At 42.5% G+C, this 25,746-nt stretch overlaps 2 protein-coding genes and 1 pseudogene across 6 annotated transcripts in view; 2 read left to right on the top strand and 1 right to left on the bottom strand.

The window, feature by feature from the left end:
• Positions 1-6,668: 6,668 nt before the first annotated feature.
• LOC129040372 (Y-box-binding protein 1-like) lies at positions 6,669-8,015 on the top strand (annotated as a pseudogene).
• A 369-nt stretch (positions 8,016-8,384) lies between these two features.
• Positions 8,385-22,645, top strand: EFCAB10 (EF-hand calcium binding domain 10). Of its 2 annotated transcripts, XM_054494823.2 has the most exons (4): positions 8,385-8,553; positions 20,513-20,677; positions 20,792-20,879; positions 22,580-22,645. In XM_054494823.2, exons 1-4 carry the CDS (start codon positions 8,448-8,450, stop codon positions 22,614-22,616), a joined length of 396 nt encoding a protein of 131 aa, XP_054350798.1. In that variant the 5' UTR covers positions 8,385-8,447; the 3' UTR covers positions 22,617-22,645. The 2 variants fall into 2 exon arrangements, with proteins under 2 accessions (XP_054350798.1, XP_054350799.1); XM_054494824.1 differs by lacking the exon at positions 20,513-20,677 and having other exon boundaries at positions 8,418-8,553.
• The window catches only part of RINT1 (RAD50 interactor 1), a 35,226-nt gene continuing 31,872 nt past the window's right edge, over positions 22,393-25,746 (bottom strand). For all 4 annotated transcript variants that reach the window (XM_054494817.2, XM_054494819.2, XM_054494820.2 and 1 more), the window contains 3 exons: positions 24,600-24,780; positions 24,409-24,527; positions 22,393-22,930 (listed from right to left, as the gene is read on the bottom strand). In XM_054494817.2, coding sequence (XP_054350792.1) covers positions 22,738-22,930; positions 24,409-24,527; positions 24,600-24,780 — 493 coding nt within the window. In that variant the 3' untranslated portion in view covers positions 22,393-22,737. The remainder of the gene's footprint in view (positions 22,931-24,408; positions 24,528-24,599; positions 24,781-25,746) is intronic.

The raw sequence follows: 25,746 nt of genomic DNA, 5'->3' as shown, positions 1-25,746 counted from the left end.
GGAGGTGAAGGACAAGTTGTGGAAGGAGCAGCGCTATGAGGATGCTGAAGATGATTCATTAAGCCCAGTTTGGTTTATTAACAGATGGCACCAACAAAGAATAGCTAACTCCACTAGGTGGCATCCAGACACTTCTCTTCAGCATGATTTCCAGGGCAATGGGAGATGCAGGGCACCATCTGAGTTGTGCTGAGAGAGTGCTGAGCACACAGTGTTGTTCCTCTGATGGAGAAAGGACCCAGCCTTGTTGGAAAAGAAAACAACCAGAAACTTGGCAAGAGGTCAGCAGGGCCCGCTGTGTTCTCCTCAGCCTAACTTCATAGCCAGAGAAAATCAGATTATTGCAGTTTCAGTGTCATTTGAGGTTCCAGAGTACAAAGAGCAGAGCTATTCTGGGACCAAGTAACTCCTGAAGAGTAAGTAAATATGTTCTCAGCCAGGCGCAGTGGCTCCTACCTGCAATCCCAGCACTTGGGAGGCCTAGGTGGGAGGACTGATTGAGCCCAGGAGTTTGAGACTAGCCTGGGCAACATAGTGAAACCCCAACCCTTACAAGAAAGAAAAGAAAAATTAGCTGGGCATGGTGGTGCATGTCTGTAGTCACACCTATTCTAGAGGCTGAGGTAGGAAGATTGCTTGAGTTCAAGAGGTTGAGGCTGCAGTGAGTTGTGATCATACCACTGTACTCCAACCTGGGTGACAGAGCAAGACTCTGTCTCAATAGAAATAAAAAATAGGCCAGGTGTGGTGGCTCACACCTGTAATCCCAGCACTTTGGGAGGCCAAGGCGGGCAGATCACTTGAGCTTAGGAGTTTGAGACAAGTCTAGGCAATGGGGAGAAACCCCATCTCTACAAAAAAAATACAAAAATTAGCCGGGCTTGGTGGTGTATGCCTGTAGTCCCAGCTACTCGGGAGGCTGAGGCATGAGAATCATTTGAACCTGGAAGGCGGAGGTTGCAGTGAGCCGAGATGGTACCACTGCACTCCAGCCTGGGCGACAGAGCAAGACTGTCTCAGAAAAATCATATATGATGTTCTCAAGGAGAAGACCTAATGTCTTGTGCTTTATAGCACTGAGCAGAAACCACTGTATGCAGGGGACCAGGACTTTGTCTTCTCTCCCTTATTAAGGAATGTTCCTTACATTTTTTCCACTTTGTTTTGTTGAGGCCACACTGGCCTTGGGCAAGTCGAAGGATATCATGACAGCAGACGTAAAGCAGCCCCCTCTGTCTGCTGTTACTCACATCCTCCTCCCCAGGCCTGTGGTCTCCTGCTTCTCATAGTCACTGTCACCGCTGCAGGCTCCCCCTCCATTTCTCATCCCTGTTGTCATCGCCGGGCCTCTGCTGTACTGGCCGCTAAGCAGAGCCAGAGCCACTTTCCCAAGCGATCATACAGCTTTGGTCAACCCTGCAGGATCGAGCACTTAGCCAGAATTTGAAGGAGGGGTGCATAATTTGGGTCTTCCTGTTTATGCTTTACTCTCCCTTCTACCACTGAAAGTAAAGCAAGTCCCCAGAGGAGTGGATCAAAAACAAAACAAAACAAAACAAAATACAAAAACCACTGAAGAATAACATCCACATCAGTAGTTTTCAAACTCTCCCTGGAACCCATCGGGAACCAGGCTTCAGAGAGGGCCCTGGGATCCACAGGCACCAGAGCAATGCATCAACTTTGTCAGCTGAGTTCTGTCCCTGCGTCAGAGCTCCCCAGGCTCCAGTTAACTCTGTCACTATGATCACACAGGCAGCCAGCCATGCTTCTGTAAAAAAGATACAAAGCAAGGGAGCTTAGAAAATGTGATCTTGCCGCTGGGCGTGGCGGCTCATGCCTGTAATCCCAGCACTTAGGGAGGCTGAGGCTGGCAGATCACCTGAGGTCAGGAGTTCAAGACCAGCCTGGCCAATATGGTGAAACCCCATCTCTACAAAAATACAAAAATTAGCTGGGCATGATGGCAGGTGCCTGTAATCCCAGATACTTGGGAGGCTGAGGTGGGAAAATCACTTGAAACTGGGAGGAGGAGGTTGCAGCGAGCCAAGATGCACCATTGCACTCCAGCCTGGGTGACAGAGAGACTCAGTCTCAAAAAAAAAAAAAAAAAACCAGAAAATGTGACGTTATTCTATGTGAATTCCAGTGTAGTGCTCTTTTATCTGTTGTATATGTATTTGTGGACAGGGGTAATGGGAAGAGAGTCCACATATGATTTTTTTTTAAGTATTCTGCTATTAAAAAGTTTGTAGAACAGTCTCCAACATCCTTCTGAAAAACCCTTCTTACAAACCCAAGCCAGTGGTGCAGATTTGGGCACATAGTTTTGTTTGTTTGTTTTGTTTTCTTTTCTTTCTGAGACACAGTCTTGCTCTGTTGCCCAGCCTGGAGTACAGTGGCACAATCTCAGCTCACTGCAACCTCCACCTCCCAGGTTCAAGCGATTCTCATGACTCAGCTTCCCAAGTAGCTGGGGCTACAGGTGTGTACCACCACAGCTGGCTAATTTTTGTATTTTGTATTTTTTGTATTTTTTTGTATTTTTGTATTGTATTTTTAGATGGGGTTTTGTATGTTGGCTAAGTGATAGCAACAGGAGGCAGCCAAATGCTTGGGCAGATAGGGGTAAGTCAATTGTGAAACCCCACCTCCAAGCCAAAGACAGTTTAAATCCTGAAAGCCAAGCTACAGGTTGAATCCTCAGACCAGACTGATAACTTGTCTTCCCATTTGGCATGTTTCCTCTGATTGATCCTCACCCTTCCCCTATTATACATATACCTACCCTTTCCTAATTGGTTTTCTACATTCTCATGCCCACCTTTGAGTGGTGTCTTTACTTTAACCTTTTTTGCATACTCACACACCAACTAGCACACACTCCCCATTCTGAGTCCATAAAAGGCCCCAGACCCAGCAGCACAGGGAGAAACCACCTGACCGTTGGGGTCGGGGACCGACCTCCCCTCCATGGCCTCTGAGAGCTGTTATGTCACTCATTAAAACTCCCCGCCTTGCTCTCTCTTCTATTCTCAGCGCATCCTCATTCTTCTTGGGTTAGGGATAAGAACTCCAGGACTGGAGCACAGGCCAGACTCAGCCCAGGTAGGCCGAGTGGGCAGGCTGTCTCCAGCAGCAGGAGAGTGAGGCCTGGGTAGGGCATCACAGGCTAGAGGTCCCTGGCTTGCAAAGTGACCAAGAAGAAAATCCTGCATTACAGGCTAGTCTCAAACTCTTGGGCTCAAGCAGTCCTCCTGCTTCGGCCTCCCAAAGTGCTGAGATTATAGGCATAAGCCACCTCACCTTGCCCTGGGCACACAGCTTTCAAGTCTTTTCAGAGAGTAAGTCTTTTCCCTCCTCAGAACGCCTCCTCTAGACTTGAGGACAAGAGCATTATCCCTTCTCTCTGTTCAAAGTTGCGCCAAGGACCCAAACATTAGCCCTAAAATCTCCTCTAGTCCTCCCAGATGATCAGGGCTTTTCTGGCCTGCTAGATAGCTCAGCATTCTCAAGGTAGGCCTGCCCTGTGGAGACACGGTGATCACATGTCCCCAGTACCATGGCTACTTTCTGTTTCAGACTTGGTTCAGTCTCCTAGCATTCATTTTCTATCTCCTGTTTCCACTCTATTTTTTTTAACTTTTATATTGGGTTTGGGGGTACATGTGAAGGTTTGTTACGTAGGTAAACAGATATCAAGGGTATTTGTTGTACATATTATTTCATCACCTGGGTATTAAGCCCAGTATCCTGTAGTTATTTTTTCTGCTCCTCTCCCTCCTCCCACCCTCCCCCCTCAAGTAGACCCCAGTGTCTGTTGTTTCCTTCTTTATGTCAATGTGTTCTTATCATTTAGCTCCCACTTGTGAGAACATGTGGTATTTGGTTTTCTGTTCCTGTGTTAGTTTGCTAAGGATAATAGCCTTCAGCACCACACACTCTATTTTTCAACTGCTGAAAAATTATTTTTACTAAATGCTGAACAGATCAAAAAATTTTATAAAATACATATGTAAGGTATAAAGAATCATAATTAGATGAACACCTGTGAACCTACTCCTCAGTTAAAATCATATTAGAATGAATCCTGCAGTCCCTGGACTATTCCTCCCTAAACCCATTCCCTTTTCTCCCACCTCCAAGGCAAACACTGTGCTGAATTTTGCGTTTACCATTCTCTTGTGTTTCTTGATAGATTTCCTACATATGTTTGAATCTGTAAACAATATATTCAGTTTGGTATGTTTTTAAACTTTAAATTGAGTCCTATAGTATATATTCTCTTGAAACAATGTTTTTGAAATTCGCCTATATTGTTGCAAGTAGCTACAACTGATTGTTGAAATGGTTCATAGTATTCATGTGTAATATACCATAGTTTTTAAAATACATTTTACTCTTGGTATTTGGGCCATTGTCAGTGATTTCTATTATGAATGGTGCTGCTATAAACATTCTTGTACATGTCTCCTGGTGTACATTGACAAGAGCTGCTCTTGGAGTGGAATTTCTGGGTCAGAGTGTAGAAACATGTTTAAATTACCAAGATAATTCTAAACCATTTTCCAAAGTGGATGTTCCAATTTATGCTCCCATGATCACTGACCATCTCATTAATTGTGTGACATTTTTGCCAGCACTTGATATTGTTCAACTTCATAATCTTTATCAGTCTGGTAGATGTGAAATGGTATTTTCTTGTAGTTTTGTTTACTGGATTGTCAAAGAGGCTTAGAATATTTTCACATGTTCACTGACCACTTGTCATTCCCCTTCTTGAAGTGGGGCTTCTGGGCTAACTCTTGGGTGAAGCATGTGGGCACAGGCCCTCAAGGACAGATGGCCCAGCCCAGAGTTTTAGTTTCTCAGGTCTTCCCATGACTGAGTAGAGGCCCTCCTAGCTACTTGCATCCCACCTTACTCAGTGACCGTCTGTCAAAACAACTGTCAGGGCCAGGCACGGTGGCTCACGCCTGTAATCCCAGCACTTTGGGAGGCCGAGGTGGGTGGGATCACCTGAGGACAGGTATCAGGGGAACCCGCCCCCAATAATTCAATGTTATTTCACATAGGTTCTTTTCTATTTCCCTAAGTGTCAGCCAGTCTGAGAAATAAAGGGAAAGAGTACAGCAGAGAGAAATTTTAAAGCTGGATATCCGGGGGAGACATCACATGTCGGCAGGTTCCATGATGCCCCCCAAGCCGCAAAACCAGCAAGTTTTTATCAGTGATTTTCAAAGGGGAGGGAGTGTACGAATAGGGTGTGGGTCACAGAGATCACATGCTTCACAAGGTGATAAAATATCACAAGGCAAATGGAGGCAGGGCAAGATCACAGGACCACAGGACCGGGGTGAAATTAAAATTGCTAATGAAGTTTCAGTCATGCATTGCCATTGATAACATCTTATCAGGAGATAGAGTTTGAGAGCAGACAACCAGTCTGACTAAAAATTTACTAGGTGGGAATTTCCTCGTCCTGATAGGCCTGGGAGCGCTACAGGAGACCAGGGCTTATTTCATCCCTTATCTACAACCGTAAAAGACATTCCATTTTAGAGAGACAGGCCATTTTAGAGACCAACCCCTGGGAATGCATTCTCTTTCTCAGGTCTGTTCCTTGCTGAGAAAAGGAATTCAGCGATATTTCTATTTGCTTTTGAAAGAAAAGAAATATGGCTCTGTTCTGCCTGGCTCTCAGGCAGCCAGACCTAATGGTTATCTCCCTTGTTCCCTGAACATCGCTGTTATCCTGTTCTTTTTTCAAGGTGCCCAGATTTCATATTGTTTAAACATACATGCTTACAAACAATTTGTGCAGTTAACACAATCATCACAGGATCCTGAGGCGACATACATCCTCAGCTTACAAAGACAACAGGATTGAGAGATTAAAGTAAACACAGTCATGGGAAATCACAAGAGTATTGATTGGGAAAGTGATAAATGTCCATGAAATCTTCACAGTTTATGTTCAGAGATTGCAGTAAAGACAGGCGTAAAAAATTATAAAGGTATTAATTTGAGGAACTAATAAATGTCTATGAAATCTTCACAATTTATGTTCTGCCATGGCTTCAGCCAGTCTCTCCGTTTGGGGTCCCTGACTTCCCGCAACAGACAGGAGTTCCAGACTAGCCTGGCCAAGACGGTGAAACCCCATCTCTACTAAAAAAATACAAAAAAAATTAGGGTGTAGTGGTGCATGCCTGTAATCCCAGCTACTTGGGAGGCTGAGGCAGGAGAATCTCTTGAACTTGGGAGGTGGAGGTTGCAGTGAGCCGAGGTCACGCCATTGTACCCCAGCCTGGGCGACAAGAGCGAAAATCCGTCTCTAAATAAATAAATAAATAAATAAATCTGTCAGGTGGTCTCCGTCTCATAAAACCAGCTCCAGCAAACAGGGGTTGAAGCTCAGGATCCAGGCTGCTCTGTGGCCCACAACCCAGTCAAGCCAACAGGCCAAGACCTTCCTGACTGGTGGCCAGCGCCATGCCTGCAGGCCGCTCACACCGGAGATGCCACTTAGAACTCTCCACTGGGGAGTTCGATCGGTAGCAGGAGCGGAGAGCGGACCCCAGAGAGCCCTGAGCAGCCCTGCCGCTGCCGGCCTAGTTACCGTCATACCACCGGAGGAGCCGCAGCTGCCGCAGCAGGCCCCAGTCTCCATCACCGCAACCATGAGCAGCAAGGCCGAGACCCAGCAGCCGCCCCCGCCTTTCCCCCCGCCGCCCCCGCCCTCAGCGCCACCGACACCAAGCCCGGCACCACCAGCAGCTGCGCAGGGAGCGGTGGCCTGGGCGGCCTCACATCTGCGGCGCCTGCCAGCGGGGCCAAAAGGTCATCGCAACGAAGGTTTTGGGAACAGTAAAATGGTTCAATGTAAGGAATGGATATGGTTTCATCAACAGGAATGACACCAAGGAAGATGTATTTGTACACCAGACTGCCATAAAGAAGAATAACCCCAGGAAGTACCTTCGCAGTGTAGGAGATGGAGAGACTGTGGAGTTTGATGTTGTTGAAGGAGAAAAGGGTGCGGAGGCAGCAAATGTTACAGGTCCTGGTGGTGTTCCAGTTCAAGGCAGTAAATATGTAGCAGATCTTAACCATTATAGACGCTATCCACGTCGTAGGGGTCCTCCACGCAATTACCAGCAAAATTACCAGAATAGTGAGAGTGGGGAAAAGAACGAAGGATCGGAGAGTGCTCCCGACGGCCAGGCCCAACAATGCCGGCCCTAGGGCAGGCGAAGGTTCCCACCTTACTACATGCGGAGACCCTATGGGTGTCGACCACAGTATTCCAACCCTCCTGTGCAGGGAGAAGTGATGGAGGGTGCTGACAACCAGGGTGCAGGAGAACAAGGTAGACCAGTGAGGCAGAATATGTATCGGGGATATAGACCACGATTCCGCAGGGGCCCTCCTTGCCAAAGACAGCCTAGAGAGGACGGCAATGAAGAAGATAAAATCAAGGAGATGAGAGCCAAGGTCAGCAGCCACCTCAACGTCGGTACCGCCGCAACTTCAATTACCAACGCAGATGCCCAGAAAACCCTAAACCACAAGATGGCAAAGAGACAAAATCAGCCGATCCACCAGCTGAGAATTCGTCCGCTCCCGAGGCTGAGCAGGGCGGGGCTGAGTAAATGCCGGCTTACCATCTCTACCATCGTCCAGTTTAGTCATCCAACAAGAAGAAATATGAAATTCCAGCAATAAGAAACGAACAAAAGATTGGAGCTGAAGACCTTAAGTGCTTGCTTTTTGCCCGTTGATCAGATAAATAGAACTATCTGCATTATCTATGCAGCATGGGGTTTTTATTATTTTTACCTAAAGACGTCTCTTTTTGGTAATAACAAACGTGTTTTTTAAAAAAGCCTGGTTTTTCTCAATACACCTTTAAAGGTTTTTAAATTGTTTCATATCTGGTCAAGTTGAGATTTTTAAGAACTTCATTTTTAATTTGTAATAAAAGTTTACAACTTGATTTTTTCAAAAAAGTCAAGAAACTGCAAGCACCTGTTAATAAAGGTCTTAATAATAAGAAGAAGAAGAACTCTCCACTGGGCACCCTCAAAATTGTACAAGTTCCTTCTGTTATTAGTTCATGCTGAGTTGTGATGCCAGCACTTCAAGCCTTGTTAATCATTGGATCAACAAGTACAGAGCTAGGTGCTGGAGAGAGATGGAAAAAGGCATTTGGGCCCAGCCCTTAGCCTGGATCGCGGACAGTGACGCTGGTCCACACCTCACCTGCCCTCTCTGCCCTGCTACATGTCCCAGGCTTGCCCTGAACCGTGAGCTCTAGAAATTCCAGGTCCGGGTCGCAGCCACAGGGCAGTCAGGCGTGTCACGTGACCGCGCCTGGTAGAGGGAGACAGAGTCGCACGGCTGAGACGCCAGACAGTCGCCTAGCAACAGCGGGACGCGGAGCAATGGAGACCAGCAGCAGGGAGCTTCAAGCCTCGGAGTATTTGGAAAAGCATCAGATCAAGGAGCTGGTTAGCTACCTCACCAGCGCCCTCCTTTTCTTTCGGCCGGGTAAGGGCCCCCATGCCCCGGTACAGCTATCCCTCCATGTGGGGTTCGCTTCCCTCACGAAACCCGCCTCTTACACACTCGCTTTCCACTGCCTCCCAGCCACGTGAGCCCTTCTGCTGTTGATTAACTCTGTGGCCTTCAATAAAACAGTCCCTCAGGCTGCAGTACAATGGCGTGATCTCATTTCACTGCAACCTCCACCTCCCGGGTTCAAGCGATCCTCCTGCCTCAGCCTCCTGAGTGGCTGAGATTACAGGTGCCCGCCACCACGCACGGCTAATTTTTGTAATTTTAGTAGTGACAGGGTTTCATCATGTTGGTCAGGCTGGTCTCGAACTCCTGACCTCAGGTGATCTGCACGCCTCGGCGCCTCAAAGTGCTGGGATTGTAGGCGTGAGCCACCGCGCGCGGCCAAAGTTTTTAATCTGGCAACTAAACAATTGATAGGGTAGGATAGAAGATGTTCTAGAGGGGATCGCTTTTCCTGACAATTTTTTTACACATCTGAACCCCCTACAAAATTTGAATCGTTTTGTAATTTGGGAGTGGTGTCATTTAAAAGTTATATTAAGGTGAAAATGGTTTTATGTCCTCCCCAGGGTGCAGAATTGTAATTTGCCGACCTCCATATGGAGCGTCCAAAATGCCAAAATTGTGCATTTGCTTCTGTGTAAGGAAATGGAAATACCAAACATTCCAACTTGGCCAAAAAACACCCAACCAATATCATGTATAGGAGATAAAGTTCTTGCTAGTTGTTTTAAAGTATTAAAACAAAAAAAAAAAAAAAAAAAAAAAGGCCGGGCACGAGATGGCGCTACTGCACTCCAGCCTGGGCAACAGAGCGAGATTCCATCTTAAAAATAAAAATAAAAATAAAAAATAAAAAAATAGGCCAGGAGCAGTGGCTCAGGCCTGTAATCCCAGCACTTTGGGAGGCCGAAGCGGGTGGATCACTTGAGGTCAGGAGTTTGAGACCAGCCTGGCCAACATGGTGAAACCTCGTCTCTACTAAAAATACAAAAAATTAGCCGGGTGTGGTAGTCCATGCCTGTAATTCCAGCTACTCGTGAAGCTCCTTGGGGGCGGTGACTCACACCTATAATACCAACGCTCTGGGAGGCTGTGGTGGGCAGATCACTTGACTTCAGGAGTTCATAGGCCAGCCTGGGCAACATGGCAAAACCCCACCTCTACCAAAAATACAAAAACTTAGCTGCAGGTGGGGGTGTGTGCCTATAATCCCAGCTACTCAAGAGGCTGATGTGGGAGGATCACGTGAACCTGGGAGGCGGAGGTTGCATTGAGCGTAGATTGCTACTCAAGCCAGGTGACAGAGTAAGACACCATCTCAAAAAAAAAATTTAAAAATAAAGACAAATGTTAATTTTCTTCATCATAACAAGGGATATATTATGTTATATTCATTATATAAAATATTTGTCAACATTTATTTTTAAATTTCATTTTTATTGAAGTGGATGTATGGGGTTTAAAAATTGAAAACTACTCCAAAGCTTATAATAACAGCATTCCTGTTGTTATCCCCAGCTTCTGCACAGAATAATTTCAACTCTTCTGGCAATATTCTTTGCTATTTATCTTGAGATTTCTAAATAACAGGCCTATATTGCTGCTGCTTAATGTTTTTCCCTCTAGGTTAGATACTAGCTTTATGCTGTGGAAGATGAAAATGTGCCTTTCTTAAACACACACCTCATATACCTGTTCCCACTCACACCCATCTTCCAGATAAATTTAGATCACAATTTTGATATCCTCAGTATTCAGAATTTTTAATATTGTTAGGCAAGTATCTATAATCCTTATACTATGCTGATTATATTTCCCTTGTTGTTTTCTCTGGTTAATAATATATTTACATTTTTGGCTTAAATTTGTGTGATCATCATTAATTAATCCATACCCTCTTTTGCCACAGTACAGCTCTCCTCTCATTACATTTGCATTCATTGGGTAATTACCCCCACTGTCACCACCCAACCCCCATACCCCCAGCTCTGTGTCTTCCTGCTCCAGTCTGGACTGATAGCTACACAGTGGTTATTCACGGCTTCCCCTCACTCTGATCCTAAGACGACTCCTCGCCTCTCTAGTGTTCGGAGCCTGTTTTATGGCACAGCCAGCAATCCCTCATTCTTGCTTTACCGCTTTCTTCTGGTGGAGCATATCCTTTAGTGGCTTCCTGAGAGAGTGTGCTTTGAGGGGTAAAGATTTTGGGAACACACGTATATAAAAATGTGAGTTCCTACATTCAAAACTTTAATAGAGTGGAGGCTGTGCACAGAGGCTCACACCTCCCAACACTTTGAGAGGCCAAGGCGGGTGGATCACTTGAGGTCAGGAGTTCAAGACCAGCCTGACGAACATGGTGAAACCCCGTCTCTACTAAAAATACAAAAATTAGCCAGGCATGGTGGCATGTGCCTGTAGTCCCAGCTACTTGGGAGACTGTGGCAGGAGAATCACTTGAACCTGGGAAGTGGAGGTTACAGTGAGCTGAGATTTCACTATTGCACTCCAGCCTGGGCAACAGAGTGAGTGAGACTCTGTCTCATAAAATAAGAGTGGATACAATTTTAAGTTGGAACATATTGCCCTCAGAATTTTTAAGGCATTGCCCCATTGTCTTCTAATTTCTCATGTTGCTCTGAAGAATTCTGAAGTCACATGTCATCAGATTCTTGATCTGGCTATGAAGCAAGTTTATTCTTTCTGGAAACTTTTTAAGATTGTCTTTTTATCTTATCCCTGGTGTCCTAAATATATGCCTTGGAATGGTTTCGTTGTGGTTGCCGTTAATATATTGTGCTCTAGGTACTTGATGGTCTTATTAAATTTGGAGATATTTTTCTTTCAGGTCTAGGAAGTATTTTTCTTATTTTCCTTACCTGTATCTTTCTGGAATTATTATTGGATATTGGCCATCTTGGCTTGATTCTCTAATTTTCTTTACATCTTGGTATGTTATGTAATTTTTATCAGAAGAATGCAATTTATGAATCTGCAGATTCTCTTGAGAGTTTACCAAATTGTTATTTTGATGCTCCTCACTGACTTACACTTACATTTCCTGTCTTCATTAGTGGTTCTTTATGGGTAAGATGACTGTATGAGTTATCATCCAAACCAGGGATATTTTGAGTGAAAATAGGTACTATTAATAATTATGGCACGACAACATGGTAAACTAGGACTGTCCCAGGCCAACTGGAACCTTTGATTATCCTGAATATGGGTATCTTAAACATGATATGAACAACAAAATTTGAAAAGACAGGCTGGGGAAGGTGGCTCACGCCTATAATCCCAGCACTTTGGGAGGCCAAGGTGGGTAGATCACTTGAGGTCAGGAGTTTGAGATCAGCCTGGCCAACGTGGTGAAAAACTATCTCTACTAAAAATACAAAATCACCCAGATGTGGTGGCACAGTGAAATGCTGTCTCTACTAAAAATACAAAATCAGGTGTAGTGGCACATGCTTGTAATCAGTTATTCGGGAGGCTGAGGCAGGAGAATCGCTTGAACCTGGAAGCAGAGGGTGCAGTGAGCTGAGATTGCACCACTGCACTTCCAGCCTGGGTGACAGAACGAGACTCTGCCTCAAGAAAAAAAAAAAAAAAATTGAAAAGACAAAAGCACCATGGCAGCCAATGAGTCAACTGAATGAAAACTTAATTTTTCTGAGTCACAACATGAGCCCACTTACCTGATCTGCGTGAACTTCAGGATAGTCTCTGAGAATCTCGAACAGTTATAATACACACAAACAGAGGCTTCCATTTGGCCATCTCGGTCGCAACACAGAATCACACTCAAAGCAGCACAGTCATTCCAGCAATCAAGAGTAATTTGAAAGGAATCAAAAAGACTTTAATTCATAATCCACAGTAAAACCACTCAAAAGTCCTTCCTCCTTGTTCCCAGCTGTATTCTCCACAGCAGCTGCAGATCCTCTCAGGTTCCAAATTCATGACACTCAGCCCATCCAACTCTTCTGTCTCCTCCCTATCTTGCATGTTTTTCTCAGCTCTTTATTATGTCAACCAATTTAGCATCTTGAAGATTCTTTTTTTCCTCCAGCACAAAAAGCCTTGCACCCATCTGGCAAAACCAGAATTTTCCAGTAGAAGGCATTATGGGGGGAAAAGAACCTAAGCAGATAAAGACAAAACTCTCTTTGGTGGAAGGGAAGTCTGGGAATACTCATACATTAATTATATACCTATCACATAAATAGTGTAGCTGTTTTTTAAAATTGAGACATGGGTACCACTTTTTTTTTTTTTTTTTTTTTAAGACGGAGTTTTGCCCTGTCGCCCAGCCTGGGGTACAGTGGCACATCTTGACTCACTGCAACCTCCGCCTCTGGGGTTCAAGTGATTCTCATGCCTCAGTCTCCAGAGTAGCTGGGATTACAGGTGCAAACCACCATGCCCAGCTAATTTGTGTATTTTTACTAGAGACGGGATTTTGCCATGTTGCCCAGGCTGGTCTCGAACTCCTGACCTCAAGTGATCCTCTCTCCTCAACCTCCCAAAGTGCTTGGATTACAGGTGTAAGTCACTGCACCTGGCTGGGTACCATCTTCAATAATGAGAATCCGGCTAGATGCGGTGGCTCATGCCTGTAATCCCAGCACTTTGGGAGGCCAAGGCAGGCAGATCACGAGGTCGGGATATCGAGGCCATCCTGGCTAACACAGTGAAACTCCATCTCTACTAAAAATACAAAAAAATGAGCCAAGCGTGGTGGGGAGCACCTGTAGTCCCAGCTATTCAGGAGGCTGAGGCAGAAGAATGGTGTGAGCCTGGGAGGCGGAGCTTGCAGTGAGCTGAGATTGTGCCACTGCACTCCAGCCTGGGCAACAGAGTGAGAATTTGTCTCAATAATAATAATAATAATAATAATGAGAATTCCTTAAAATATCTTTATAAACACCAAAGCTGGGGAGAGGAAACCATAGGTACGGAAACACTGAGCCAGAATAAGAAGGTAATGAAGCCAAAGAAGGGGTGGGCTGGCATGCAGAGTATGTATGCAGTGCTGTTGAAGTTTCCTACCTGAGTCCTCCTAATGGCAGAGGAGAAAGGACTTGTCCATTCAGTGTCTGGGACCTTAGCCTGATGTGGCATAAGAAGTTTCTTTGAAGTCATTTGTTTTGTCTTAAAAATTCATGAGATCTGTTCTTTCATAGATATACCTATTTCTTAATATAAATGTTTTATATTACTCACCAAGGTATGATTGATGCTTAGAAAGACACACTAGCTTTATCCTGTGTCTTTGTGAAGCCCCTGGTATTTCTTTTTTTGTTGAAACTTGTTGAGGGCAACAAGTTTCGCTCTTGTTGCCCAGGCTGGAGTGCAGTAGCGCGATCTCAGCTCACTGCAAACTCTGCCTCCCAGGTTCAAGCGATTCTCCTGCCTCAGCCTCCCTAGTAGCTGGGATTATAGGCATGTGCCACCACGCCCAGCTAATTTTGTATTTTTAGTAGAGATGGGGTTTCTCCATGTTGGTCAGGCTGGTCTTGAACTCCCAACCACAGGCGATCCTCCTGCCTTGGCCTCCCAAAGTGCTGGGATTACAGGCACAAGCCACCACGCCCGGCTGAAGCCCCCGGTATTATGACATGTGTCCCAATTTGAAAACCTTGGAATTACAGAGGAGTTGCAGAAAATAAGACTAGACAGTTTAACTGGGGAATTACTATTGAGGAAACAGGTACGCAGTCCCCCATTCTCAATTCCAAAATTATGAAAGCTCTAAAAACCAACAGTTTTATAAGTTTAAATGTAACAGCAAGACCTGACCTGACCTGAAATAATTTGGTAGGAAAAACTTGCCTCAGCTAGGGTATATTGGGAAATATAATTGCTGGCTGTTACAAAAATTAGCTGGGCATGGTGGCGGACACTTGTAATCCCAGCTACTTGGGAGGCTGAGGCAAGAGAATCACTTGAACCTGGGAGGCAAAGGTTGCAGTAAGCCAAGATTGCACCACTGCACTCCAGCCTGGGTGACAAAGTGAGACTTAATCTCAAAAATATATATATGTATGTATATATATATATATATATATATGTATATGATATGGTTTGGCTGTATCCCTGCCCAAATCTCATCTTGAATTCCCACACATTGTGCAAGGGACCCGGTGGGAGGTAATTGAATCATGGGGCCGAGTCTTTCCCATGCTGTTCTTGTGATAGTGAATAAGTCTCAAGAGATCTGATGGCCACTTTTTTTTTTTGAGACAGAGTTTCACTCTTGCTGCCCAGGCTGGAGTGCAATGGCACGATCTTGGCTCACTGCAATCCCCACCTCCTGGGTTCAAGTGATTCTCCTGCCTCAGCCTCCTGAGTAGCTGGGATTACAGGCATGCACCACTATGCCTGGCTAATTTTTTGATTTTTTTTTTTAAGTAGAGATAGAGTTTCACCCTGTTGGCCAGGCTGGTCTTGAACTCCTGACCTCAGGTGATCCACCCTCCTTGGCCTCCCAAAGTGCTGAAGCTACAGGCATGAGCCACTGCACCTGACCTGATCCAATGGTTTTGAAAACAGGAGTTTCTGGCTGGGCACAGTGGCTCACGCTTGTAAACCCAGCACTTTGGGAGGCTGAGGCAGGCAGATCACCAGGTCAGGAGATCGAGACCATCCTGGCTAATCACCAGGTCAGGAGATCGAGACCATCCTGGCTAATCACCAGGTCAGGAGATCGAGACCATCCTGGCTAACACGGTGAAACCCCTCTATTAAAAATATACAAAAAATTAGCCAGGCATGGTGGCAGGCGCCTGTAATCCCAGCTACTTGGGAGGCTGAGGCAGGAGAATGGCATGAACCTGGGAGGTAGAGCTTGCAGTGAGCCAAGATCGCGCCTCTGCACTCCAGCCTGGGCGACAGAGCGAGACTCCGTCTCAAAAAAAAAAAAAAAAAAAAAAGAGCTTCCCTGCACAAGGTCTCTCTTTGTCTGCTGCCATCCATGTAAGACATGACTTGTTCCTCTGTGCCTTCTGCCATGACTGTGAGGCCTACCCAGCCATGTGGAACTGTAAGTCTATTAAACCCTTTTTCCTGTATAAATTATTCAGTCTCAGGTATGTCTTTATCAGCAGCATGAAAACATACTAATAGAGTACATATATTTGTTTATATATACTGTGTATATGTGTATATATATATACTGTGTATATGTGTGTATATATATATACTGTGTATATGTGTGTATATATATACTGTGTATATGTGTATATATATACTGTGTATATGTGTATATATATACTGTATATATGTGTGTACATATACGGGTGTGTGTGTATATATATACACGTGTGTGTGTATATATATACATATGGGTGTGTGTGTGTATATATGTATGTGTATACACACACAGTGTCTGTGTGTGTGTGTGCATATGGTTGCTGGCTATGCTGCCATTTCCCAGTGACAATTCTATGCTGTATAAGGAGGGGGGGGGTGTGTGTGTGTGTGTGTGTGTGTGTATGGTTGCTGGCTATGCTGCCATTTCCCAGTGACAATTCTATGCTGTATAAGGAGGGAATATGAATTTTTAGGGGATGGCTTTAATAAAATTAGACAATTATATTAATAGTAACCCAAATGAGAGCGATTGCTGTGGGAGTGGTAGAGTAAAATGAATTTGAAAGCTATTGAGAAAAAACTCAATAGAGACTATCATGACTGACTAGATTTCACCATTGAAGATGCTTCCCATATTTTAGTAGAGTGTGGTAAAGTTTGCAAGCTTTAGAAGCACATTGCCTGGATTCATACTGGCTGTGTGGCCTTGAGCAAGTGACTGTTGTGAGGAGTAAATGAAATGATCCATAGAAAATACTTCACACAGTACCAGGCATATAGTAAGGGCTCAGTTAGCTATTATGATTAAGATGTTGAACCTGAACATTGTATCCCTTGAAGAATTGTTTTTTATATCAGCTGACATTGTAACATAGGTGGTTAGTAACATTTGGCTCTTCCTTCCATGTTTTAAAAAGGTTCTGTCTTTATTATATATATTTATGTTGTGATCATTTTCAAAACATTTTTAAAAGCAGGTAGAGTATAAATTGTAGTCTCCAAACATAAACATTGTAACATCCCATGCAGCCTAAAGGATACACAATAAGCCTGGTTTGGATTTTCATCAAAGTGGTACACCAAGTTCCATTAGCATTATTTACTTATTCAAGCTTTAAAATGAAATGCAGTGAGTTGAAATTCAAACTTGGCCTTTTTCCACTTTCTGCATTTGATATATGGTCCAGGAAGAAGAAACAGAAGACTTCATACAAAATGTGACTGCTTTTAGTAGCCTATTTATTGCTAGAGCCTATTTGTACAAGTAAGGCACAATATTAGATTTAAAAGTCTACTTCTGGTTTCAACACATAAATTCCCAGGGATGAAAAAGATGGAGTGAAAACCTATAAATTAAAAGATTTAAAAACATAAACTGAGTGAAGAGACAACCTATGCAATGGGAGAATATATTTGCAAACTATATGTCTGATAAGGGGTTAATATCCAAAACATGTAAGACCTCAATAGTTAAAAAAAAAAAAAAATTTTTTTAATGGGCAAAGGACATAAATAGACATTTTTCCATAGAAGATATAGAAACGGCCAACAGGTATATGAAAAAATGCTCAATATCACTAATCGGGTGAATGCAAATTAAAACCACAATGAGATATCACCTCACACCTGTTAGAAAGGCTATTATCAAAAATCAAAAGAGAGCTGAGCACGATGGCACATGCCTGTAGCCCCAGCTACTCAGGAGGCCGAGGCAGGAGGATCACTTGGGTCCAGGAGTTCAAGACCAGCCTGAGCAACATAATGAGACCCCATCTCTAAAACACTAACAAAAGATGAAAGATTTCAACTGTTGGCAAGGATGTGGAGAAAAGGGAACCCTTGTACACTACTGGTGGTTTGTGAATTAGTACAACCATTATGGAAAACAATATGGTGGCTTCTCAAAAACTTAAATATAGAACTTATCTGGCATTCCCACCACTGGGTATATATCCACAGGAAATGAAATCAGTATGTTGAAGAAATACCTGCACTTGTATTCATCGCAGCACTATTCACAATAGCCACCATACAGAATCAGCCTAAGTGTCCATGGACGAATGGATAAAGAAAATGTGATATATACACAATGAAATACTATTCAGTCTTAAAAAAAAGACGGACATCCTGTCATTTGCAACAACATGGATGAACCTAGAAAACATTAAGTGAAGTAAATCAGGCATAGAAGAATACCTCATGATCTTAATTATAGGTGGAATCTGAAAAAGTCACACTCATAAAAAGAGTAAAATGATGCTCAAGAGCTGGAGGGTGGTGGGATTGGGGAGATGTTGGCCAAAGGATACAAAATTTCAGACAAAAGAGGAATAAGTTCAAGAGATCTACTGTATATCATGATGACTACAGTTAATAATATATTTTATATTTGAAAATTGCTGACAGAGTAGATTATAAGTGTTCTCACCAAGAAAAAGTATGTATAAGGGGACTTCAAAAAGTTCATGGAAAAATGGAATTAAAAGATTAAAAATTATTTCTCAACATAAGCTCTATCAAATTCAAGATACTTTTGTAAACAACGATACCAGCCATTTAGTCCATCCCTAAAGAACTCTGAGGGCCCTGGGAATTAAACCATGTCAATGCAGTCTTGTTTATATCATTAAAGAAAAATTAAAGATTTTTTTAAGATCAGGAAATGAAAAAGTCAAAAGGAGCTAAATCAGGACTGTAAGGTGGATGCTAATGATTTCCCATTGAAACTCTTGTAAAATTGCCCTGTTCCACGAGAGGAATGAGCAGGAGCATTGTGGTGGTAGAGAAGGACTTTGTGGTGAAATTTTCCTGGGCTTTAACATTCTCATAATAAGCAGATGCTATCATTCTTTGGGACTCCAAAAATTCAACAAGCAAAATGCCTTGAGCATCCCAAAAAAGTGTTGCCATGACCTTTGCTCTTGACCGGTCGACTTGTGCTTTGACTGGACCATGTCACCTCTTGGTAGCCATTGCTTTGATTGGGTTTGTCTTTAGGATGATACTGTAGAACTACGTTTCATCTCCTGTTAACAATTCTTTGAAGAATTGCTTCAGGATCTTGATCCCACGTTTAAAATTTTCCATTGAAAGCTGTGCTTTTTTGTCTGCAGCTGATCTGGTGCAATGGTTTTGGCACTGATTGAGTGGAAAGTTTGCTTAACCTTTTCAGTCAGAATTGCGTAAAATGAACCAACTGAGATGGTTTGGGCTATTGTTTATGCTGTTAATTGTCAGTCCTCTTCAATTAGGGCACAAACAAGATTAACTTTGTTCCTCACAAATTGATGTGGATAGGGCTGTAGTGAAATTGGCCACAAATTTTAACAGTTGAAGTTGGTGATGGGTTCATTTTACTTTTCTGTCTACTTTTATAAACATGAAATTCTCAGTGATGATGTAATTTAAAATTTTTTTTTTTTTGAGACGGAGTCTTGCTCCATCGCCCAGGCTGGAGTGCAGTGGCACAATCTCAGCTCACTGCAAGCTCTGCCTCCTGGGTTCACGCCATTCTCCTGCCTCAGCCTCCCGAGTAGCTGGGACTACAGGCGCCCATCACCACACTCGGCTAAGTTTTTGTATTTTTAGTAGAGATGGGGGTTTCACCGTGTTAGCCAGGATGGTCTCGATCTCCCGACCTCATGATCCGCCCGCCTCGGCATCCCAAAGTGCTGGGATTACAGGCGTGAGCCACCGTGCCCAGCCGTAACTTAAATTTTTTAAAGAAAATATGAGTTGGCCAAGCATGGTGGCTCATGCCTATAAATCCTAGCATTTTGGGAGGCCAAGGTGGGAGGACTGCTTGAGCCCAGGAGCTCAAGACTGGTCTGGGCAACATAGCAAGATCCTGTCTCCAACTTAAAAAAAAAAATGTAAGAGTAAAGCTTAAGATTGAAATGATAAAACGGTCAAGCAGCAGGAGTGGTATATACCATCCAAACTGCTCTATCACTATTCTTTTTGGCTTCCTTTCATCAGGATTGTTCTGCATTATTTCTGAAAAGTGAGTTGATCGTGATTTTTTATTTTTAAAATTGCTTAAACTACAGAATATCCAAATTGTTTTGTTAGAAATGAGTACATATGCTTCCTAGAGGACCATATTTATCAGTCTTTGTTTTTATTTTATATATATATTTATATATGTGTGTGTGTGTGTGTGTGTGTATATATATATTTTTTGAGACAGAGTCTTGCTCTGTTGCCCAGGCTGGAGTGCAGTGGCATGATTTTGGCTCACTGCAACCTCTCCCTCCCGGGTTCAAGCAATTCTCCTGCCTCAGCCTCCCGAGTAGCTGGGATTACAGGCATGCACCACCACGCCCGGCTAACTGTGTTTTTACCAGAGATGGGATTTCTCCATGTTGGTCAGGCTGGTCTCGAAATCCCAGCCTCAGGTGATCCGCCCTCCTTGGCCTCCCAAAGTGCTGAGATTACAGGCATGAGCCACCATGCCCGGCCTATTATTTATATCTTATCAATTATTTAGGTGGCCAACTTCTTCCCTGTATTATGCTGTTCCCTCTATCTTTTTGGTTTTCAACCCTGTCTGCAACTTATAGTCACTTGGGGAGTTTTTCTAAAACATGCCCAGGTCTAGTCTCTCTAGTTTTCTATTCAATCATCTGAGATAGGGCATTTGTATATGTAATTATTTAAGTGTTCAATGTCTTACCTTCTTGCTGGACTGTTTCATGAAAAGTAAGGCCTGTGTCCCCAGTGCCTAGTACAGTGCCTTTGCTATAGCTGTTTAATAACTGTTAAATGACTACTTCTATTTGCGACATATTTTAATTTTGTATCAGGAAGAGCTGGAACTATTCTTTTGCAGAAAAACCAAGAGAATATTTAATATCTCTATTGGAACGACTGAGAATCGCAAAAGTAACAGGCGTAGCATTTCCTTTCTTTATGGATAACTCTAACATTGTGGCCATGTTTGAGATGATGGACTCCTCAGGCAGAGGCACCATATCATTTGTGCAGTATAAAGAAGGTCAGTACATTCTACAAATTGAGGTAATAGTTTGTGGTCATTCCAGTTTCTTCTAGCAGAAAATACCTCTCACTTTGTAAAATTCTCACTTCATTTCTTCTCATTATTTTACAGCCCTAAAAACCCTGGGTCTGTGCACTGAAGATGAAGATTTACAAGATGATGGACATATAATAACTTTGGATAAATTCAAGGAGGAAGTGTAAGTTTATTTTTAAGTGACAAATATTTTAATAAGGTGGCATGATTTTGAAACACAATTAATACCTTTAAAATAGGTTCCTATCTTTTGAAAGAAATATTTTGTTCCCTTGAAACTTTCAGCTGACTGGAAAGCGAGGACAGGGAAGGCTGACAGTAAAGTCCCTAAGCTCAGGAATAGCAGGGGAAAATGCTGGGGTTAGAGAGGAAGTTCCAGAGGCAGCCCCATTCCTTTTTTTTTTTTTTTTTCCTGAGATGGAGTCTTGCTCTGTTGCCCAGGCTGGAGTGCAGTGGCAATATCTCGGCTCACTGCAACCTCCACCTCCCGGGTTCAAGCGATTCTCCTGCCTCAGCTTCCCCGTAGCTGGGCTTACAGATGCGCATCACCACACCTAGCTAATTTTTATATTTTTAGTAGAGTCAGGGTTTCATCATGTTGGCCAGGCTGGTCTCAAACTCCTGATCTCAAGTGATCCACTGCCTCGGCCTCCCAAAGTGCTGGGATTTACAGGCATGTAATGGGCTGTGCCCAGCCAGCTCCATTCTAAATAGGAAGCCCCAGCAATTCTCAAAGGATGAGGTGAAGAAGCAACCAATATGCTAGGACAACTAACAAACATTTTGAGCTCAACACACTAGCTGGAAACTCTCTATAAAATACATACTAATAGAATTTATCTCAAAATATTTCCTCAAAATTATCACAAAGTAAATGTTTATCAGTAGCATAGGCTGCATGTTAGTCTGATAATTTTAGATTTTGAGATATTACAGGATTAAAAGTACTAACCCACTAAGTCAGAAAAAAACCATTGGAATAAAATTTAATAGTTATAGAAAGTTTCCAGGGAATCTAGCTCAATTTTTTAAGAAGTTTTACTCTGAGATTTTATTAGTCAAGAAACTATTATTGAATACAGCCCAAGGTCAAGGAAAAGTTACAAGGAAAAATAAACTTTTGAGATTTTTGTCTCATCAGTTACATAAATAATAAAAATGTTTAATAACATTCCCTACCACATGGGAATGTTTGAGTCAGAGTGCCATGGCCTGAAATGTTTCATCCAGAAAGAAAGGGTTGCCCACTGTCACACAGAATGAAACTAGGAAGCATTTAAAATAGGAGGACATTTGTGAGAAATGAAGAACAATCCTATCTTATTCACCATCTCACAATGTGTTTTGTTTTTTTCTTTAGCGACAGGGTCTTGTTTGCTTGCCCAGGCTGCTGTGCAGTGTCACAATCACAGCTCACTGTAGTCTTGACCTCCTGGGCTCAAGCTAGCCTCCCACCTCAGCCTCCCAAGTAGCTAGAACTACAGGCATGCATCAGGCTCTTGACATGTTGGCCAGGATGGTTTCGCACTCCTGCCTCAAGCGATCCTCCTACCTCAGCCTCCCAAAGTGCTGGGATTACAGGCATGACACACTGTGCCCTGCCAGTTTTCTTAGGGAAATATAGTGAATTCCCAAACTAGATACAGGTGCCTCAATTACAAATATGCATTCAAAGGGAGTTTTAAAAAAATTTATTGGCTATGTTTGATTATCCACAACAGAATTTCCCTTAATTAGCACAGGAAATTGAAAGTTGGTTATAATTTAATATCTCTGCTCTTGTCTTCAACAGACATACTCAGCATTTATACTTGTAAATAGAATGAGTTTTCATTGTTTCGTTTTCTGTTTTTGTTTCCTTAGGAACAAGAGGATGAAGGAAATATGGTCAGCATTTTAATAACACCATAAATCCAAGATAATAAGTAATTCTATAAAGTTTTCCAGTTTCATTAATTCAGAATTTCATCATATAACTTGAAATCCAATTGGCTTCCAAAAAAACCTTTTTCTGAAAGACATTATTTTCCAGTATTAGGCCAATTTGTCCTCAAATTAAGTAGAATCTCAACATCTTGTTGAGCCAGTTTGTAAATTCCAACTTCATTTAATGCTGCTGTGGCAGGAAGCTGCCCTGAAGCTGACTGCAGTACATCTTTCAGGAGTAGTGCAGAACCGACGTTCAAATTCAAAACAATACAGGCTTCTTTTATACTGTTTAGGGAAAACAAAGGAGGGAAATGAGATCTCCATTATCTGCATCAATCATATTATAATTTTGAGAATCCTAAACAGCTTCTCTGCACTGCTGGTCCACATGTTCTCTATAAAAATATTTATGGATTTATTATTTGGTTCTTTTAACATGGTAAGACTACACAGGTGCAGAGTTGCTATTTCTTTAGATTACTAAGGTAATAGGATCCCTATTTCAATATGTATCCATTATTTCCCTAAATACAATACTTGATATTAACACTACATTAAATATAGCTATAACTTTAGGTAGATTAGAATATGGGAAAAGACAAAGATAAGGGATAAAATGAAAGCAGCAGAAAGAACATTAAAATAAATTTTAAAAACAGTCCTATGAAACATGTAAACATAAGCTTTCATTTTACAAGTTTAAAAGGAATGCTTTATAACCTCACAAAACCCAAACATAATTTAAATTTTACTTTTTTTTTTTGAGACATGGTCTTGCTCTGTCACCTAGGCTGGAGTGCAACTGCACGATCATAGCTCACTACAGCCTCAGCCTCTCAAGTAGCTAGGACTACAGGTCCACACCCCCACACCTGGCTTTTTTTTGTTTGTTCATTTTAATACTTTTTGTAGAGATGGAGTCTTGCTATGTTGCCCAGGCTGTCTCAAACACCTGGCCTCAAGCAATTCTCCCACCTCTGCCTCCCAAAATACTGGGATAACAGATGTGGACTACTATGCCTGGCCTATAAATTTTAGATCAACAAATTCTGAAACTATAATTATATTTAGAACCAAAATTAATGTCAAATGTTTAAGGAAACAAATTTCTTTCAGGCCTGGCCTATTAGGTATTAAACATATTTGTAATTTTTTTTTTTTTTTTTTTTTTTTTGAGACAGAGTCTCGGCTCACTGCAAGCTCCGCCTCCCAGGTTCACATCATTCTCCTGCCTCAGCCTCCCGAGTAGGTGGGACTACAGGTGCCCGCCACCATGCCTGGCTAATTTTTTTTTTTGTATTTTTAGTAGAGACGGGGTATCACCATGTTAGCCAGGATGGTCTCGATCTCCTGACCTTGTGATCTGCCCACCTCAGCCTCCCAAAGTGTTGGGATTACAGGCGTGAGCCACCATGCCCGGCCATGTAATTTCTTATATTTAGTGAATAGGGCACAACTGTACTTGTTTTCATTTTCTATTTATTCCTCCAGTAACTAAGCAACTAGAAGCATTAAACCAAATACTAGAAAACAAAACCCAACATATAATTTATATCTAGTTCTGACACTTGTTGAGGTCATGGGTCACATCTATCATTTTGGTTTCCCCATTGTGCTGTGTAAGCATACAGTAGGTAGACAATGTTTTAAAATTTCAACTGATCTTATCCCACCCAAACATCTCCAGAACCCTAAAGTTAAAAGGAGTTAGCCTCCTGTAACAATTTGATACATTAATATTAATTGTTAAATGTTGAGCTTACTGTTTAAAATAATTTTCTGGTCTCTTGCAATAGTGAGAAAACAAAGGGAAAAGATTCCGAGTCATATCAAACTGCAGCTGGGCTGCTCCTCCTTCATTGAAGTGATTAGCAAGAATTATCTGAAACAAAGAATAATTCATATAACAGTTGTCTTTATTATCACAGCCCAAAAACAGTCTATTCTTACTTACTTCTTGGTAGATGTATACATCCAGCTTCTCTACAAGCATTTGCCAGAAAATTTTAAATAAGGAGAAACAAAGCTGCTGCTCCAACTGAAGTAAATGGTCTCGTAAGGTCAGCAGCAACGGGCAAGCCGAACTAGACAGGGACATCACTGCCTGCTCTGACTGAGATGGCAAGGACAACCATCTGGAAAAAACACATTTTTACCAAAAAATTTTCATCAGTTTGTATTTTTCAAGTTTTTAAATCATTTTAAATTTGAGGAAGTGTTCTGTCCTAGGGCATTTTGAATAAGAAAAAATATACAGCCTAACATTAAAAGCTCTATCAGAAAATAAATGTACCTGTATTTATATTTTCACTCTCAAATACTCTTTAATATGGGGATATATCCAAAATATCCCCAAATTTTAATATGTGAATTACTGACAAAGCAATTACAATTTAAAATGTCACTTAATTTTTGCATTTTATTTATGTCGTTTTTTTTTTTTTTTTTTTTTTGAGACAGAGTCTCACTCTGTTGGCCAGGCTAGAGCCACAGGGTTCAAGCAATTCTCGTGTCAGCCTCCCACGTAGCTGGGATTACAGGTGCCCACCACCACGCCCAGCTAATCTTTGTATTTTTAGTAGAGACAGGGTTTCACCATGTTGGCCAGGCTAGTTTCGAATTCCTGCCCTCAAGTGATCTGCCGCCTTGGCCTCCCAAAGTGCTGGGATTACAGGTGTGAGCTACTGCACCCAGCCTGATTTTAGCATTTTAATTAAGGCATCAGCTAATATTATGCTCTAATTTTCAGTAAAAACAGGACTAATAAATGAATTTTAAGCGCACTGTGTGGCAGGGACTATGCTAGGACAAAAAGATACTGCTTGCTATTAAGGATGAAAGTAACACAGGTGTTCACAGTGAATGGTAGTGGGATAAACTATAACAAAAGTATGCAGAGTACCACAGGTGCACTTTACTTTGCAAAATGGGAGACAGGTTAGGCTATTCAACCCCAGATCACACACTATCCTATTGATACATTTACAAACAACTAAATTATTATCAGTTTATTCTGATTAAGAATGTCAGCCAGGTGTGGTGGCTCACACTTGTAATCCTAGCACTTTGGGAGGCCAAGGCAAGTGGATCGCCTGAGGTCA

The sequence above is a fragment of the Pongo pygmaeus genome, chromosome 6, assembly GCF_028885625.2.
Source record: "Pongo pygmaeus isolate AG05252 chromosome 6, NHGRI_mPonPyg2-v2.0_pri, whole genome shotgun sequence".
Classification (NCBI taxonomy): domain Eukaryota; kingdom Metazoa; phylum Chordata; class Mammalia; order Primates; family Hominidae; genus Pongo; species Pongo pygmaeus.
The sequence above is the reverse complement of the archived record's forward strand: the minus strand, read 5'-3'. Positions and strand labels throughout refer to the sequence as shown.